This window comes from Didymosphaeria variabile (assembly GCF_027946475.1).
Source record: "Didymosphaeria variabile strain IMI 356815 chromosome Unknown scaffold_8, whole genome shotgun sequence".
In the NCBI taxonomy this organism is placed as follows: domain Eukaryota; kingdom Fungi; phylum Ascomycota; class Dothideomycetes; order Pleosporales; family Didymosphaeriaceae; genus Didymosphaeria; species Didymosphaeria variabile.
Genome location: NW_026611627.1, coordinates 2,764,847 through 2,782,229, shown reverse-complemented (window position 1 = coordinate 2,782,229; position 17,383 = coordinate 2,764,847). Strand labels below are relative to the sequence as shown.

At 54.3% G+C, this 17,383-nt stretch overlaps 4 protein-coding genes across 4 annotated transcripts; 2 read left to right on the top strand and 2 right to left on the bottom strand.

Annotated features, from left to right (window-relative positions):
* Positions 1-463: 463 nt before the first annotated feature.
* On the bottom strand, positions 464-3,314 carry N0V89_011156 (uncharacterized protein; the record flags this gene model as incomplete). Its single annotated transcript, XM_056219890.1, has 2 exons — positions 464-3,056; positions 3,169-3,314. The coding sequence occupies 2 exons, from the start codon at positions 3,312-3,314 to the stop codon at positions 464-466; spliced, it is 2,739 nt and encodes a 912-aa protein (XP_056067017.1).
* Positions 3,315-6,483: 3,169 nt separating this feature from the next.
* On the top strand, positions 6,484-8,289 carry N0V89_011155 (uncharacterized protein; the record flags this gene model as incomplete). The annotated part of the gene is made up of 3 exons (XM_056219889.1): positions 6,484-6,919; positions 6,968-7,054; positions 7,106-8,289. 3 exons carry the CDS (start codon positions 6,484-6,486, stop codon positions 8,287-8,289), a joined length of 1,707 nt encoding a protein of 568 aa, XP_056067016.1.
* A 3,819-nt stretch (positions 8,290-12,108) lies between these two features.
* N0V89_011154 (uncharacterized protein) lies at positions 12,109-16,144 on the top strand (the record flags this gene model as incomplete). The annotated part of the gene is made up of 3 exons (XM_056219888.1): positions 12,109-15,367; positions 15,426-15,755; positions 15,813-16,144. 3 exons carry the CDS (start codon positions 12,109-12,111, stop codon positions 16,142-16,144), a joined length of 3,921 nt encoding a protein of 1,306 aa, XP_056067015.1.
* Positions 16,145-16,430: 286 nt separating this feature from the next.
* N0V89_011153 (uncharacterized protein) lies at positions 16,431-17,359 on the bottom strand (the record flags this gene model as incomplete). The annotated part of the gene is made up of 3 exons (XM_056219887.1): positions 16,431-16,710; positions 16,787-16,909; positions 17,022-17,359. The coding sequence occupies 3 exons, from the start codon at positions 17,357-17,359 to the stop codon at positions 16,431-16,433; spliced, it is 741 nt and encodes a 246-aa protein (XP_056067014.1).
* Positions 17,360-17,383: the final 24 nt, after the last annotated feature.

The window sequence follows — 17,383 nt, the reverse complement described above, 5'->3', positions numbered from 1 at the left end:
TGTCGGTCACAAACGAGGACTTCGAGCGGTGCGTGGTTCTGTGAAGTGTTGCAATGAACGTTCGACGTGTGAATTTAGAGACATGTAAACAAGCGACTTCCGGAACGTAAGCTTTGATCTGCTCAAGATGCTTGTACCAAGGTAGCGAAGATATTGAAAGTCAATAAGTTTGACATAGCTGTGGAAGAGGTGCGCTTTGCTTTCCGATGGCGAGTGGTGCGGGCAGCCGGCGGCGAAAATCTGGCGCGCATTCACATTAGGAGTGTTCGAAGACTGCGATGGTCTGAACCGACGTCGTACGGATGTGTAAGATCTCGAACTGACATGATTGTGACGGCCTAGGTGTGATGAACGGAATAGCCTCATGTTGCAACTCTCGAGATGTCAGACCCTTAACGTGAATAGACTCGTACCTATACAACCCGTGAAATGGTATATTACATGCCAGACCCATATTCAAATGCTAATTGCCCGCGACGACCGCCAATCCTTCGTAGATCTTTCTCTTCACCTTGTAGAATGTCACTCCATCGCTCTTCCTATTCGCCAGGTTGTAGGCACCACCATCAACCTCAACTCTGTTCGTAAGCTTGTTAATGGTCACAGACACATTTCCGTTGATGACCAATACACCTGCGCCTCCAAATTCCGCTGTCATTCCAGAAGCCTGTAGGAACTTACGCAGGTCTGGTAGACGTAGATCGCCGACATGGAAGGGCTGCGCAACAGTGCGGACAGCAGTGGAGAAGTTAGCGGGTACGACATCGAGTATGGGGGTTGCGTCCATCTTGTCATTCTCCGCGGTCGACGATGCGGCCTCGAGCTTGGCTTTCTTCTTTGCGGGCGTGTCTTCCACCTCTTCAGGCGATGGCTCGAGGGAGGCAGCTGCCAGTCGGCCAGTGATGGCGACGACACCAAGGCCTCTCACCTTTTGCCATTGCAGTTTCCGCACCATATTGCGGCTGAGCTTGACAGTCCAGGCGTTCGTGTCGACGCTGGCGTCTATCGTGTCGCCTAGACCGGGCGTGAAAACGTCCACTATATTTGAGGATTCGCCAGCGCGGGCAGCGAGTACAGTCCGGGCTTCTTCCGCCAATTTCTCTGTCTCGACTTCGTCGCCCGCAACAAAAATAAGCTTCCGGGGCTGAATGAGAGGTAACAGATTGTTGATTATACGCAGATCGTGCAGTGCTGAAAAGTCCACAAAGGCGATGCGGCAGTGCAACTGCAGCGTTTCCATCTCGAATATGACTTTTGACGGGCCTTCAATGCGATCCTGGTCGTCTTCAGGTTCGTCATCAGAAGCATCGCGACCATCGTTCAATCCCTGCGCGTCTGACTCTGGTTTCCGGTTCTTCTTCTGGCGACCTCCGTCGCGAGTTTGGATCGTCAAGTCTTCCCACTTCCTTTTCTGCCCTATCTCATTGTCTTTTTTGGGCCCGTCTCGTAGCGCCTCTGTAGCGACTTGATCATCCTCGTCTGCGCGGGCAAACTCTTCTGGTCGGATTACTTCGCCGAATTCATCCATACGCCGCTGCTTGGTAACTATGGGGAACATTTTTTCTTCTCCCCTCTTGGCCCGGACGTCCCAATCGTGCATATTCTTGCGCTGGACAAGGATTTTGACACCAAGCTCTTCGTCACTTAGTCCTAGCTTCTTTCGTGTATGGCGCAGGATCGTTGCAGTATTCAAAAGCCTTCCTTGATGTTCATCATCGGAGTCTTCAGAAGTCGTGGAAGTGGACGCCGACCAATCGTCCCCCACGGCTCCTGAGGTCTCCAGCGCAGTGCCAGAGTCACCTTGCATGGTGGTTTGTAGCTGTCGTTGCCTGGCAAGATACTGTTGGTACAAAGGAAGCTCCTGACCGTTCAGTGCTACTGCTCGGGCCGATCTGAGTGGAGCTTGCGTGCCGTCGCTGGGAATCGATGCAGTAGAACCTGAGTCTTGCTCAGCCGCGGGGTTTTTCTCATTCCACAACTCCCAAAGGTATCTACCCAGGCCCTTGTCCGAGCCTCCAGGATCTCCGATGCGCTCTGTTAGAACAATTAAGTTGCGGGGATCTGATGCTAAGCTCTTGATTGCGTCCTTGGAGAAGCCCCATTCCAGCGACGTATCGCTTGCGAGGATAACACGAGGTTCCGTTTGTGCTAACATTCTCGTAACCCGTGATCTCCGTTCGAGTAGCGTGATATGCTTAAAGTCGAACGAATCGTTCTCGATCCCTTTCTCCATCCACTCTAGCATACTCCGCGCGTAACGCATGGTCGCTCCAGCGGTCCTGCTTGCAAGATAAACTTTTGCGTTGTTCAGTTGACTGCCCACCTCTTTCCAGGTCTCTTCGAGCAGATGCGCTAATTCAAGAATTCGAGCGCTCGAGTCGGAAGGGATCAAAACGGAGCCACCGTTTGCTACAGTGTCTCTAATCAAAGATACAAGTGCTTCGTCTCGTTGGTTAAGCCCCACGGCTTTCTTCAGACCGGTGCCTCTGCTGCTACAGATCATAGCAGTGGGACGGCGCAACTCTTTGATGACTTCGCCTCCGACCTCACCGAACCAAGCAGCGCCTGGCAAGGCACGCTCTCTCGCCTGGTTCCAGTCGACGGCATACACGATCGACTCCATGCCGTGCTGGATGTGCCATATTGTCCCTCCAAGTGTATGTCCAGCGCTGTACGCAGTGATCGTAAGTGTGCCAAGAGGTGGCGCGTTCGGTAGCTGTTGAGGTTGGGTTGGTTGCGAATATTTAAGAGGATTGATGAGGCCGAAATAGTTTGCAATCTCTTCGGATGTCGGTGCTTGCATTAGGATGTTAGGGTTGGTGTTTCCCAAGGAGTAGGAAGCTTCGGCGAGAGCATCGGCCGGCACGGTCGAGCATGCCAGCGGTGTTGATTCATACAGATCTTGCAGCAGTGTACGTCCGAGTGAGATGACGGGGGTGGTTGCGTAGACAGGTATGCTTTTGAATTGAGGGAAGTGTTTGCAGCAGTGGACGAAGGCACCGATGTGCGCGATGGTCGCATGGGTGAGGAGAATGAACGAGAGTGTCGGTATGTGTCTGAAGCAGAACAGTCAGTGTATTTCTTTGATATGTAGATGCTACAGTGAGCGCGTTCGCTCCTAGCTAGACTCCTGGCACAAATCGCCAATCGCTACTGCGCACAACGTACTTCTCAATCTCCTTCAGCTTCTCCACGTCGAAGCCCTCATCCCAGCCCACGTCAACGAGTACCTTGATGCCACCGTCAAATTCCAGCAATGATTGCGACGCCGACGACGCCGACTGCGCGCCCAGCAGCGGTGTGAATGTAAACATGGTGTTGGCTCAGTCGATTGGGACAGCCGCGCGTGCGCGCAATCCTAAAGAGGCGTTTAAGGCGATAGCATGGCCACACTGCGGGTGAGTGTCTTGCCGTTGAAGCTCATTGTACGTGAACCTCGAACGCGCTTTCACAGACCTCGCCCGGAAGAACTGTCGGCCCGAAAGGTTGCCAAGGTCTGACCTCAACCCGTGGAGTGCACAAGTAGACATACTCTCATACTCTTTGCCTTCTATTACCGACAGGCCATTGGTATCGACAAATCTTGCGAGCCTCATTTCGAATGATCCACGTTGGGCGTCATCCACCATGATGCCCGATATGAGAGTCACGTGACACTCTTTCCGACCACGCGCAACCATCGGCATCTGGCATGGGCTCGGAAAGCCTCCTCAAGTAAATAGACGCCAGCGTGCATAGTGCATATACAACGGGCCGATGGCGAACCAGCTAGCGATACCACTTGTTTGGAGACCTGGGCGCCTAAGCACCAGCTCCTGCGAAGTGGTTCGGACAGCGCCGCACAGCTCCCAGCAACATCCGGTCAAGGATAGTGTTGGCTCGATGCTGGACCGTGGCGCTGACAGCTCGTATTCTCTGTCTAGCGAGTTGATCGTCTACGAGATCGTCTGCTCTCGCGATTGCTGGGCCGCCCTTCATTTGAATTGGCACCTCGATGCCAGACCCACTGCCCCGCTCAAGGCAGCTTTTGCGCCATCTTCCGCGCCATCTTCCGCTAATGATGCACGTCACACAATTATCCCACGTCGAGGCTGCACTGGCGTCCGTCTGCCATGCTTGTGACGGCGGACTAATGTGCGTATTGCGAGTGTTTCGCGATGGTAATGACTCTCTCCCTTCTCACGAACCGCTTGTTCTGGCCACTCAGCTCACTGGATTACGCGTCGATTTCCGGCCTCACATCGGGTCGGTATCGCGGACTAATGCGAGACGGCGATCATTGTTCGCTTCGAACAACCTTCTGAGCGCGATACTGCAGACAGTCTCCACTCCGCAGCATTAAACCGAACAATGCCTAGGTTAACCCGAGCGCGGCTCTGACATTATCGATTCCAGGTCAGGAAATCAGGGCAATGAATGACAGCCGCCAGATGACCTTGCAAGTCGGGCCAAGCATGTGCGCCGCTGAAGCCACCGCCGTCTTCGCCTGTCACTCACCTGCAACATGGACGGGAGCGCCGGCACAATCTGTTCGATGCAGAAATTGTGCTCTTCATTGCTTGCGAGAACACTTCCGACTTTGCTCGGCTCCACCCGATGTCAGGGCTTCAGGGTTCGACGGGAGCGGCCCTTTTGGAGCCAGCTTCTGGAGCGTGCGTAGAGTTCAGAGCCGTCCCGCTCCCGTACCGACCCAAGATACAATTGTGAAAGCCAGATGCTGTCTCGAGGCGGAGGAAAATGGCTCTTTCTCCGCTTGGTACGCTACATGTTGCACGGCATCGCCCAAACCTAGCGTAGAGTTTTGTGGCTGGTTCTGACCACTGGCTGACTGTGCAAACAAACTTTGAGCCGGGTGCTGTCTTGCCTGACCCCAGATCCGGCACGCCATGGACGTGGCGCTCCGCGGTCCTTGCAGGAGCTGTCCCTGAGCTTGAGGTCTCCCACGCTCGACGCTGCTGGGCTAGCGCCGTCATCGCCAGATTGTTGACAGAAGTGGTATTCCGTCTTACGTCGGCCGACCAGCGGGGACCTTGCCGTCTTCGTTCGTGGGCGCATGGGTGCAAGACGACAGTCGAATGCGCAATGTAAATACTAGCATGCTTCAGCGTCGCAAAGTGGGGCTGAGCCCACCCGGGAGGCTTCGAAGCCCAGACCAAAAGATCGCGGCGTCACTAGGTGCTTGGGCGACCAGCCGCCGTTTTGATGGCGTTTGGGTCGTGTTCAATAAGCACACGAAACAGCAGCGATCAGAAGGCTGCCCTAGCCATCCGGTCTCGGCCGTGGGTAGCGTGGACAAATCACACCACGAGAGGCTGGAGCAGCTGCCGCCTTCACACGATGGCATGCTTCCCCGCTGGCCGTCATATGGACACCACCAGTGTCGACGTTCGGCGGGATGTGACAGCCAACAGGAACAGCAGGCAACATGCATGCATACGAACAAGCCTTCGAAGCAAAGAGAACCCCAGAGCAGCGACACACTACGCACGGCTTTACCACAGCACGTTATATATGCACCCAACCTGGAGAGATTGCAGTCTCTTGGAGAGGCTAGTGCTCACGCCGGCGTCAATGTACGAGAGCATGATGGATCCTCTTCCGGGGGAATCATCATCCACACGCCCCATTGCCTGGTCAATGCTCCTTTTCCGGTGCTGGTCGTTGTGCTTGGGATATGAGAGGCCTGCAACAGATACAGAGGCACGAGAGGGTATGGCTTCCGGGGCCCACTCCGCTTGCTCCGTACGGGAGCTGTCGATGATTCTTGGCCATCGGCTGTGGCACAGCAGGAATCGCTTGTTAAACTACATGGTTTCCCAAATCTTGCCGCCTCTGCGTGGTGTACACTAGCCGGCCGCGACGCTATCAGGGTTGCCCCCTTCTCGTGTCCCCTGCCCCGGCTCTTTACTGCTCCTCCCTAGTCGATAAAGCGTATTACCTCCACCGTCCCCGCTCTCAGGTCGATCTTCTCTTGTGCCTTCCGCTCCCACTCGACCACGTTCTGTCTCTTGTCACGTCCGACTACCCAGGTAAAGGCCCCAGCGTTTCGCCACCTGATTTTCCCGCGCCGTGCTTAAACGCTGCTTTGACTGCATCGTGGACGCAGCCGTGTGCGACTTTGTGCTGTTGCTCTTCCGCACATACCATTGGCTTGCCGCACGATTCGCTAAAGGCTCCTCACCCCCGCCCGCAACGTTGCCTGCCGTCTGCCGTCTCGAGGCCGCTGGAGCGACCATTTTGGACCCTTTACCTTCTCCCATGATTACGATATCGCATTCATTCCACCATTTGCATATCCCGTGTTTCCGCTCCTTGATACAGTGCAACAGGTGCTACCGATCCGCTTGCACGGTGATTACTTGCTCGGCTTTAAGCTCCTGGGGCGCCCCTCGCCTGAGCTCCTCCGCCTCGACCACCAGCGTGTGAGTTCAATGCATGTCTACCACGGACGGTAGCCATTGATCCTGCAAAGTCCTCGCTCGGATGATCTCAACTCTCAACTTCGGGCAATCGCCTTCGGTAGCGCAAGCTCGCCTGAGCATCAGCTCATCTCCCCAGCCTTCCATGTCGTCCAGCAGCGAGTCTCCGGCGAACACACCAACGTTCGACTCGAATGGCGTCTCCAACGCAGACTCTCTTTCCGATGGTCGTATAGGTTCAAGAGACGGATCCGACGACATTGTGCCAAAGATCGAAGAGACAGAACTCAACCTGTCGGACGTCAAGCCCGAGCCCGCTACGGATGACACTCCCATATCGCCAACCGAACCGGTACGACTTAGACGCGCTAGAGGCCGACCGCGCATTCATCCTCCTCGCTCCCCCACCGCCGCATCGAAACAAGCGAAAGCACGCTCAAAAACGGGCTGTACAACATGTCGCAAGCGAAAGAAGAAGTGCGACGAGACGAAGCCGTTTTGTAATTGTCGCACATCGGATTGGGAGATGACTGGCTGATGCATAACAGGTCTGTCGTGTCAGAAGAACAATATACACTGTGAAGGCTACAAGCCTGTGGAAATATGGAAGAGTGGTAAGGAACGGGCAGCAGAAGGTAACGTCAGTCTTCGTCTAGCGCGAACAAAGAAAGCTAATATCCTTCTAGCGCGCCGAATGAGTGTTGAGGTCAAATTCGAACTTCCGCCGCTCATGGGAGGAGTGGAGACGGATGTTGACCGTACGCTGCTGCAGCATTTCGTCAGCAGAGCTAGCGCTGTCCTTAGCCTACACGGCGACCAAAGCACGAACCCCTTCACAAGGATACTACTACCCATGGCCCTGCAACATGAGGGTTTGATGCACTCGGTGCTGTGCCTGTCGGCATCGCATCTCTGTTCTATAACGCCTTCCAAGGACTATGAGGACAGACAGGTGTTCCACCGGGGCAAAGCTCTACACTTACTGAATCAGGATCTGCACCGCCAACAGGCCGGCGAGGGTGGCACCATGGTCTACGAAGACTCTAACGTTGCTCAAATATTGCTCCATCTGTTGCACGCAATTTGCGACGGCAACACCTCGGGCGAGTACCGAATGCACATGTTTGCCGCCAAGCAAATCGCCATGAATCAAAAACTCCAGAACCCAGAATTCCAGTCTCTTTTCGACGAGTTTTTCTACTATCACTGGATCGCCAGCGAGATTACCTCTCTCGATGGGACTGAAGTACCCATGATGGAGAACTTCAGCCTCCCTTTCGAGATCAACCCCGAGACAGCAGGTCTAATCGGTGTCTCGGATGGCTTATTCGGTTTCATCTCGAAAATCAGCAATCTGAGAAGAAAGCTTCGCACGCGCATCGACGAGAAGATAGAGCCGACCATGGACTATGAGGCGTTGCTCACTGCGCACGCAATCGACACAGGCCTACGCGGCTGGGTCTGTCCTCAAACGCCTGGTACCCCGCGCTACACTCTGTCTATGCTATACCGTCAAGCTACCTGGGTGTACCTATACCGGACGACGAAGAAGTCCAAGCCAGACCCCTACATCAGGTCCGCTGTCGACGACGGGATCAAGTACATCAATGAGCTACCCGCCGAGGGCTGGATCCAGAGTAACGTTCTGCTCCCACTCTTCCTGATGGGTTGCGCTGCATTTGAGGAAGACCAGCGCTTCGAGATCAACAGGGCTTTCAACGGCTTGATGGCGGTCACAGGTCTGGGCAACATCACCTCTGCAAAGGAGGTCGTCGACAGAATATGGCACCTCATGGACATCGAGGATGCTGACTCCTGGGACTGGGAGAAAATTATCCACCAGAAAGGTTGGGACTTCCTCGCAACATGAGCCCTTCCGCACTTACGCACGCTTCACGTTTATGATCGATTGAAATAGGAGTTTTGGGTATGGGTATTGGTAGTATTTCATACGGTACGGTGGGCAATGGGCATGGCATGGCACGGATTGGATCGGACCCGGGACTGGCTGGCATGCACCGCAACTCATTCCTAGGATCGAGGCGGAAACTCTCCTCTTCTTCCTTTAGCACACACACATTTACCAACGGCAGCACATTTGATTTCCTTCGGCATATGGGTACGGTTCGCCTGCAAAATTGGGGTTGGTTTTTCGTTTCAAGCCTGGGTACCTGCGTGGGCGACGGCGATTGGCTTTGCTTTCTGTACTGCTCTCCTACCGTGTCTTTCTTAATTGATTTACGGCTGGCTGAGGCTACTCTGTTGTACGGACGGAGGGACATTTGCTACGTTTGCGAGCACCATGTACAACGGAGGCTTTTGTCACGGCTTTCTTACAAGCAAGTAATCTTGTCTCGCGAGCTAGGTGCAAAACACACGGTCTAGTCCGTCCATGTGGTATCTATCGTATCTTTCGGGGCACAATCTACACACAGTCTGTCTTGTCTCCTCATAGCGACGATCGCGATGACGGCATCCTCGGCAACTCGGCATCTAACGGCAATGCGCACCTCCCAAATACCTTCCCTTGACTCGCATTGCACCCGTCTCGGCCCTTCACCCTCGTCTCGTCCCTTCCTTCTTACCCACTCGTTCCCGTCCACCTCGCCCCGTAACGCGGCGTCTCCGCGCCCCTACTCGCGCTTTTCCCCTTCGAGCATGCCGAGCTTCATCCCCCTCGCGGCCCCGCTCTCTGCCGCAGTGCAATTCCCTGATACTACGTAGCGAGCGTCGTAGGAGGCTTGCGACTCATGCTAGCCTCCACCATCCTCCGAACTATCTAGACTATTGCACAGAAGCTAAGTTAATGAAGAGAGGATGCTATGCTGCGCAATGTAATGCGCGATTGCGAGAGGCGCTACGCGTGCATTTATCCGGGTGGGAGGTTGCGGAGGGCAGGGGCCGCGGGGCTGTCATCCGTGGGCGCGGTAGAGGCGTGGGGGTTGGTTAGTTCAGACGGAGGATTTCGTCTGGACAGCATCGTATGGTTTGCCGGGCTAAGACGACGTCGTTCGCTTGCGGGTAAAACATGGGAAGGTAATGTTGAGAGGGACGATCGTCATATGTGATTTGGTGGGGATTCCAGAGCTGGGTGTTTGTCTACTGTACGAGGCATGCTTTGAGTGAATGATCACCAAGGCGCGCTTCCCCTCTTCTCCAAATGCTGCCTGCGAGATCCTGCGCACCTAGGTATCTACGATGTGCTCTCCGGTAGACCGTATCCGGCGTGCCGTCTTCACATGCGCTTGCTCAAACCTTTGGTCGCACAGCGCATACCCCAGAAATTGCACCGCCATAGCGACGCTGCTAAGCTAACCCCCACGGGCGAAACCCGTATTGTACCGAAGGTGGATTCGTCGTCGCCCACGCGGACGTGTTTCTTGTTTCAGGACGCTTGAACCTCAGAGTTGGGTTGGTTGGAGACGCGCAACTATACCGAGATGCTGCCAGGAGAGGAGCTATTCCCGACGGCAGTTGAGGCATGTCGCTCAGGGGGACGTGCTATTCCCCACGGCAGGCATCTCAAGCTTGCGCAATGGAAACGGCGAGTGGGGTCCAGGCCCTCGCGTCAGCGATGTTGCTTGCTTGCGAGCGAGAGATGTGACTCTGCGTGCATCCGATGGGAAAGTGCGAGTATCCGATCAACGGCATGTTCGAACGGGAGCAGCGTGAAGGGCGCCTGGAACATCTGCGTGGAGTACCTGATACTGCGTGCTAACTGGGATCCATGGCCACGACACCGACACCTGCTCGAGCTCGGAATAACCGGCTGCCCTTCATCAACAGACACCGTTCGCATTAATGCGGCACACCGCTCCCCCGGCGCGCCTGGCTATGGTGAGCATTGCGCACCCCACGGGACCGTGCCTGCCTTTGGGACCACCGGTATGTGATCGCTGTATGGATATTCGTGATCGGTGAGAGCCACCCTTGCAGCTGCGAACACGCCCGAATCGAGTCAAGTCTTGTCTGAAAGTTGGGACGCTCACCGATGAGCACAGCGCCAGCGTAGCCACGAGGTAGAGCGTGCCTTACAGATTACTTAGTCTAGCCCTATGGTGCGTTGTAATGGTCATTGGGCGTCTGAGGCGTATGGGGCACGCACTATGGCGCTGGAAGCTCGCAGCTGCTTTCAGTCACTTGATCGGTGATGCTCGTCGGTCAGCTCTAGACCTCTAGGCCGTTGTGATCGCTTCGTAGGGCTGACTACTGCACGCCGTAGAGGCCTTCAAACTGCATGTGCAGTGTGCGATGTGTAGACTAACGTTGATGGTGGCTGAAGTGGCTGCTCTTGACTCAGCTGGCGTATTGCCTACCTAAGACGACCTAAGGTGGGTAATGAGATACTGCAGCAAATGAGCGCGCAGATCCAACGCTTTGTTGATGATTGCAAACCGGCTTCTTCGACGTGCCCACACCACACTCCACAGAAGCTTTGGGTGCGAACACATCGTGTCGTCAACGATGTTGAGTGGTATCTGCTGCACCGCTTCACTTCGCTTGGATAATGGCTAAGTGGCTATATTGGACGGATTATTGAACCGACGTGTGGCACGATGCCTGCATTTTGCATCAGCAAGCCACGGGGGGGTGGCACTGATGCTCACAGCCATCCTCGATAGGGATCACCCAAGATTACCGAGTTCATAGCGTGTGATGACTGTGGGCCTCGGTTCGCATGATGTCGAGCTATATTTGTAGCAAGGACGTCCCTTCGCAATCAGGCAGTGCTTCGGCGGTATTTCGCAAGAAACCGTAGCGAGCCTCACGTTCATCTTTGCTTGAAGGAGTTGTCCCCGAGTCGACGTTCTTGATCGAGTAATGAGTGTTCGTCCATTCTTGTTACAGAAAGTGTCCGTCCGAAGATGGATGTCGATGGTGTGTAGCGAGACCATGGACGTTTCTGCTTGGTCAGGTGGTTATGTGGCTGTGGATCCACGCTCGCTTCGGAGCTGATGATCGACGTGTGTCGTCAGCGAGGAATTTCTACGTATTCAAAGGGACCGTTAGCCGGATATGTATCTCACCGCATTCCTCGCTTGGCTTGAGTTACAAAGCAAAGGTCCGGCATGATCCATGCAGTCTATGCAATATCGACCGTTGGGTGTCGTTAAGACTCGGAAAGGTGCAGAAGGTCAACCGAGCCGTTCCAGTACAAGATGGATTAGAATAAATCGCATGTTGAAAATGACCCCTTTCCAAGTCTCAGGCTACACACTCCGATGGAACGGCGGGACGCGTGCGGCAGGTAGAATACGTGCATGTGCGGGGGATCCTGGAGTCGCACTGGTGGCGCCTGGACCCTGGAGCCACCACGAACAGACTCTGGGCTCGATTCTTCCAAAGAATCCCTCCACTAGTGATTAATAATTTGCCAGAATCAACACCACTCATCTTACAACAGACACTGAAACACTGCAAATGATTTTGTCACCAGAATGCTGGTCATTGCTGGGTGGACCCTGAGGCAAGATGCAAGCGACTCGAAGCGAGGCGCCAACGGCCAACGGCAACGTCTGCCCTCCACATCGGCTGCTTAGCGAGGCCGGGACGATGGAACTGCGGAGTCCAGGCGCAGATTGCAGCTCGCGTGCAGCTGTAACGAAGACACTTCGGCTGTCCGTCGTGATCGCGTCCGCTGGATCATGCTTCTACCTCTTTCTTCCTTGTGGTTTCGGTGAGCGCGACGATGACCGAGTCGATCGAGAACGAGAAGCGACACAGTGCGCCCCCGGTGATGAAAGAGGGTGTTGAACAGGCTTCCGCTGTGCAGACAGACGAAATACGACGTTTACCGACAAACGCCTCCGAAACCTCGCATGTCGAAAATGCGATCTCGCTGCGCGAAGTTGATCCCGTGTCCGTTCGATTGGAGCATCTTTCAGTGTCGGTAGACGAGTCACCAAGTGCTATCTCAAAGCTGTTCAAGAAAAGTTCGCAGACGCAAGATGGCAGCCAAACGAAGAAAATCCTGGACGACATATCCGCGGAATGCAGGAGTGGGACGCTGACGGCAATCATTGGAGGTAGTGGTAGCGGCAAGACCTCGCTGTTGAATCAGATGAGCGGTAGGATGAAGGGCAATCGATTATCAGTATCTGGACGGACTCTATTCAACGGGAGCGAAGATGCGTCTCAAATCCCTTCCGGCTTCGTCATACAGCAGGACATCTTGTTGCCTACTCTGACAGTCCGGGAGACATTGACCTATGCGGCCCAGCTTCGCTTGCCTTCGTCAATCAGCCAACAGGAGAGGAAGAAGCTGGTGGAAGAGGTCATCATGGAGTTGAGTCTGAAAGAAGCGGCCGATACGCGAATTGGGAACCATGAGCATCGCGGCTGCAGTGGCGGCGAGAAGCGACGAGTCAGCATTGGCGTACAACTGCTGTCGAATCCCAGTTTACTTTGGCTAGATGAGCCAACCACTGGACTTGATTCAACCAGTGCGCACCAGATCGTGAAGACTCTGCAGAATCTTGCGCGAAAGGGAAGAACCATCATCGTCACCATACACCAACCTCGATCAGAAATTTGGAGTCTTTTCGACAACATCATACTTCTAACAAGGGGTAAACCCGCGTACGCGGGGAGTGCGGACGAGTGTTTACCTTACTTTCAGAGTCTAGGTCATGAGATGCCTCCATTCACGAACCCAGCGGAGTATCTCATTGACGTCGTAAGCGTTGACAACCGGAGCGAGGAAGCGGAGGCTGCAGCTCAAATCCGCGTTGACCGCATCACTGAAGCATGGAGGGAGCGCTCTTCGAAATTACAAGCCGAGAAGGAAAACAACGAGAAGGGGTCAAGCATTGCGCCCTCATCGAAACGTTCCCCAGCAAGGCACATATCGCTCCTACAGCAGATTCGCGTCTTGACATCGCGGACCTGGATCGTGACATTAAGGGATCCGATGGGCATGTTTGGAAGTCTTGTGGAAGCAATTACGATGGCGGTCATCATCGGTTGGATTTTCTTACAGCTGGACGGCACGCTCTCCGGTATTCGATCTCGCCAAGGTGCTCTGTACATTGCATCTGCAATGCAGGGCTATCTCATCTTGCTCTATGAAACCTACCGCTTGACCATCGACATCCATGTTTTCGACGAAGAGGCGCGACAAGGCGTGGTCGGCATACCAGCCTTCCTCATCTCGAGGAGATTGGCTCGCTTGCTGATTGAAGACATTCCGGTGCCGTTGATCTTCTCAATCATCTTCTACTTCATGGCTGGTTTTCGAAAAGATGGAGAAGTGTTCCTTACCTTTTTCAGTGTCATCTTGCTTGAGCAGTATATTGCAGTCTGCTTTGCAATGGTCTGTGTTGCGGTGTCGCGGAATTTCGCCGGGGCCAGCTTGGTGGCGAATCTCGCCTACACACTGCAGTCCATGGCTTGTGGCTACTTTATTCAGTCGAACACCATACCGGTCTATGTACGTTGGACAAAGTGGACAGCCTACGTCTTCTATGCTTTCGGTGCATTGGCTGCCAACGAGTTTACAGGGCAGTTCTACGATTGTCCATTCGAAGGCGGCGCCTCAAATCCAGCGTGTAAAGAATACGACGGGAGTTTCATTATGGACTCGCTAGGCTTTCCTGGGGATTGGGTCTGGCGTCCCATCCTTGCACTGCTCGGTTTCGGTATCGCTTTCTACATTGGCGCCTACCTTCTGCTCAAGTTTTGGAATGCTGAAATTGCCATGGCAAGAGCGAGACCTTCGAACGTAGATGCGTCAGCCGGAAAAGAGAAGATGGTCGCTAGGTCTCGAGAAGAAGTGCGCACAGTCACCATTCGACTTGACGGATACGGGCTTGACCTCGAGAAACGTTCCCTGAGGAAGAAGACCACGAAGACGATCCTCAATCCGCTCACAGCTGAGTTCCAGCCCGGCACCATGAATGTCATCATGGGTCCTTCGGGATCCGGAAAGACAACATTGCTCAATTGCATGGCGGGTAGACTGCGGGATGATCTGACGACTAGATACAAAAAGTACGGAGACATGTCCTTCAATGGCCTGTCACCATCTCAAGACGTGGTTCACGCCATATGCTCGTTTGTTACGCAAGATGACGATGCCCTCCTCGCTTCGCTTACGGTACGTGAGACTCTACGATACGCTGCCGGTCTCCGTCTACCCAAGTGGATGACGAAGCAAGAGAAGATGCAGAAAGCCGAAGACATACTTCTCAAGATGGGCTTGAAGGACTGTGCAGACAATCTCATCGGTAATGACCTGATTAAGGGAATCAGTGGAGGCGAGAAACGCCGCGTGACGATCGCCGTTCAGATCCTCACAGAACCTCGTGTTCTTCTACTCGATGAACCACTATCGGGTCTGGATGCCTTCACAGCACTCTCCATCATGGACGTTCTTCAAGGTCTCGCCAGCGAAGGCCGCACCCTCGTCGTAACAATCCATCAGCCGCGATCAGATCTCTTCGCCCACTTCGGAAGTATTCTTCTCTTAGCACGAGGTGGTCATCCTGTCTACGCCGGCCCAGCTCGAGAGATGCTACCACACTTCGTGAAACAGGGCTATCACTGTCCTCAGCACATCAACCCTGCTGATTTTGCGCTTGACCTTATCACCGTCGATCTTCAGCACGAGTCACGTGAGGCCGCCAGTCGAGCCAAAGTCCGCAGTCTAATTCAGTCTTGGACTCCAGACCTGTTCCCAGCTGTTCGGACAGGGTCAATTACCACACCAGCCGAACTCGGAAGCTTGGTCAGAGCGCCGGCCTCTTTCGTCACGGCTTTCTCCATCCTTTTGAGGAGGGCAACGAAGAACTTTTTCAGACAACCTGATCTGTTGTCTGCACGGATTGGTCAGGTGGCTGGCCTAGCCATCGTGCTTGCTCTGTTCTTTGCACCACTGAAGAACAACTACTTCGCGGTCCAAAATCGCCTAGGTTTCCTCGTAGAAATTGCGCCCTTGTATTTCGTCGGTAGTAGGTTTCCCATGGGTCCATATAGCCCTTCGCCTGGTTTAGCTAAACGTATAAATAGTGCTCAACAACATCGCCGTCTACCCACTCGAACGCGACGTATTCTACCGCGACTACGCTGATCGCGTATACAACGTCGAAGCTTTCTTTCTGACATACACCGTTCTTGAGATCCCATTCGAGATCATCAGTTGTATCCTCTTCTCGTGCCTCGCCGTCCTCGCGTGCGGCTTAGAGCGCGACGCCCCTACGTTCTTTATCATTACCTATAACGCTTTCTGCATTGTCAACTGTGGTGAATCCCTAGGTATCACATTCAACACGCTGTTCACCCATACTGGCTTCAGCGTGAACTGCATGAGTGTGTTCCTAAGCGTAGCGCAAATCATGGGTAAGCTTACACTGCTTTACACCTTCTCTATGCGAACAGAATACTAACGCTCTTCAGGTGGCGTCATGTCCCTCAACATCCCCAGCTTCCTCCAAGCCTTCAACCACCTCTCCCCCATCAAATGGGCCATGGGTAACATGGCGCCTTACACCCTCCGCGGCGTCAAGTTCTCCTGCGAAGAGTACCAGAAGATCAATGGACGCTGTCCCATCACCACGGGCGAGGACGCACTCGCGCTTTACAAACTCAACAAGGATCCTGAAATGTACATCATGGCGTTGGGCGTGTGCACTATCGTGTACAGGCTGATTTCGTATCTGATACTGAAGTGTGTGAAGGAGAGGTGGGTCGGGAGGACGTGGAGGAAGGTGGGTGGGGACGCTGGCTGAAGAGGAGACGCCGCAGCCTTCGGGGGCGACGGGGGAGGCGATGCTCAGATGAATACTGCGCGACTAAAAGTTTGGGAAGCAATGCTGAGATGAACACTACGCGTGGATAAAAGTTTGGGATCTGGGAGAGAAGGTACTGTTCGTTTGATGTTTATGATACCCACTCGCTTTTTCCGTTCCTATGTAAAATAATTAGACTCTTCTTATGTCTCTCAATGATCACAAACGTCCTGTCTCGCTTCCTCTCTCCTCTCTCCTCTCTTCCACAACACCGTTTTCTCACCCCTCAGATCAACTTCTCCACCCCAGGCAGCACCGTACCATTCTTCAATATCGCAGCAGCGTGACCCCTCATATACATCCCATACACGGGCATATAGTCATCGATAAACTCCACCACCGCTTCAACCCCCGGCGACGGATTCCTCCAATCACGCATGAGGTCCCCAGCGATGGCAAACTGGCTCACTAGATGCACGCCCGCAGCTTGCATGCGGAGATTCGCCGTGTCGCGGACAAGCGGGGAGGTCGTACCGCTGGCTTCGACGTTTGCGAAGACGGAGTAGCTTTGGTAGGCGTTAGTTCGGCTCGCCATAAGGAAGACCTTGCGGGTGAGGCATGTGTGGGTGAGACGAAACATACCCTTCAGACCGCAGCGACAACGTGAGAAAGCTCGTACACACATCCGTCACGATACCCCCGATAATCATCTGTTTCTTGCCCGTAGCGCGGACGGCAGCGCGGAATTCGGGGGAGTCCCATGCACTGTTCCCCATCCGTTAGCACACCCATATATCATAAGATTCCTCCCAACTTCTGCTGAACAGTATATAACTGCCGGACCAAACGCTCCAACTGAATAATTAACGTAACCTACTTAATCTCCCCCCTCCTCTGCACGACCTCCACTGCGGGATACATGCTCCTAATCTCCCTCGGCAACGGCCCATTCGGACCCGTCTCCGCAGACGTGGTCATCACGACTGGGATGTCGAACAGCTTTCCGAGCGCGGCGTGGCCCAGCATGTTCTGCTTGTAGACGGTGGGGTCCCAGTCGCGGGTTAGTTGGAAGAGGCCGACTTGCTGGTCGACGATCAGGAGGGCGGAATCGTTCTGGGAGATGCGTTCCCAGGGGGTCCAGGTGCTGGATGGGGACGGCTGCGTGTGGCCGAGGATGGCTAGGGAGAGGAAGCTGAGTAGGGTGGTGGGATTCATCTTGGATGGTGGATGAGGCTGGTT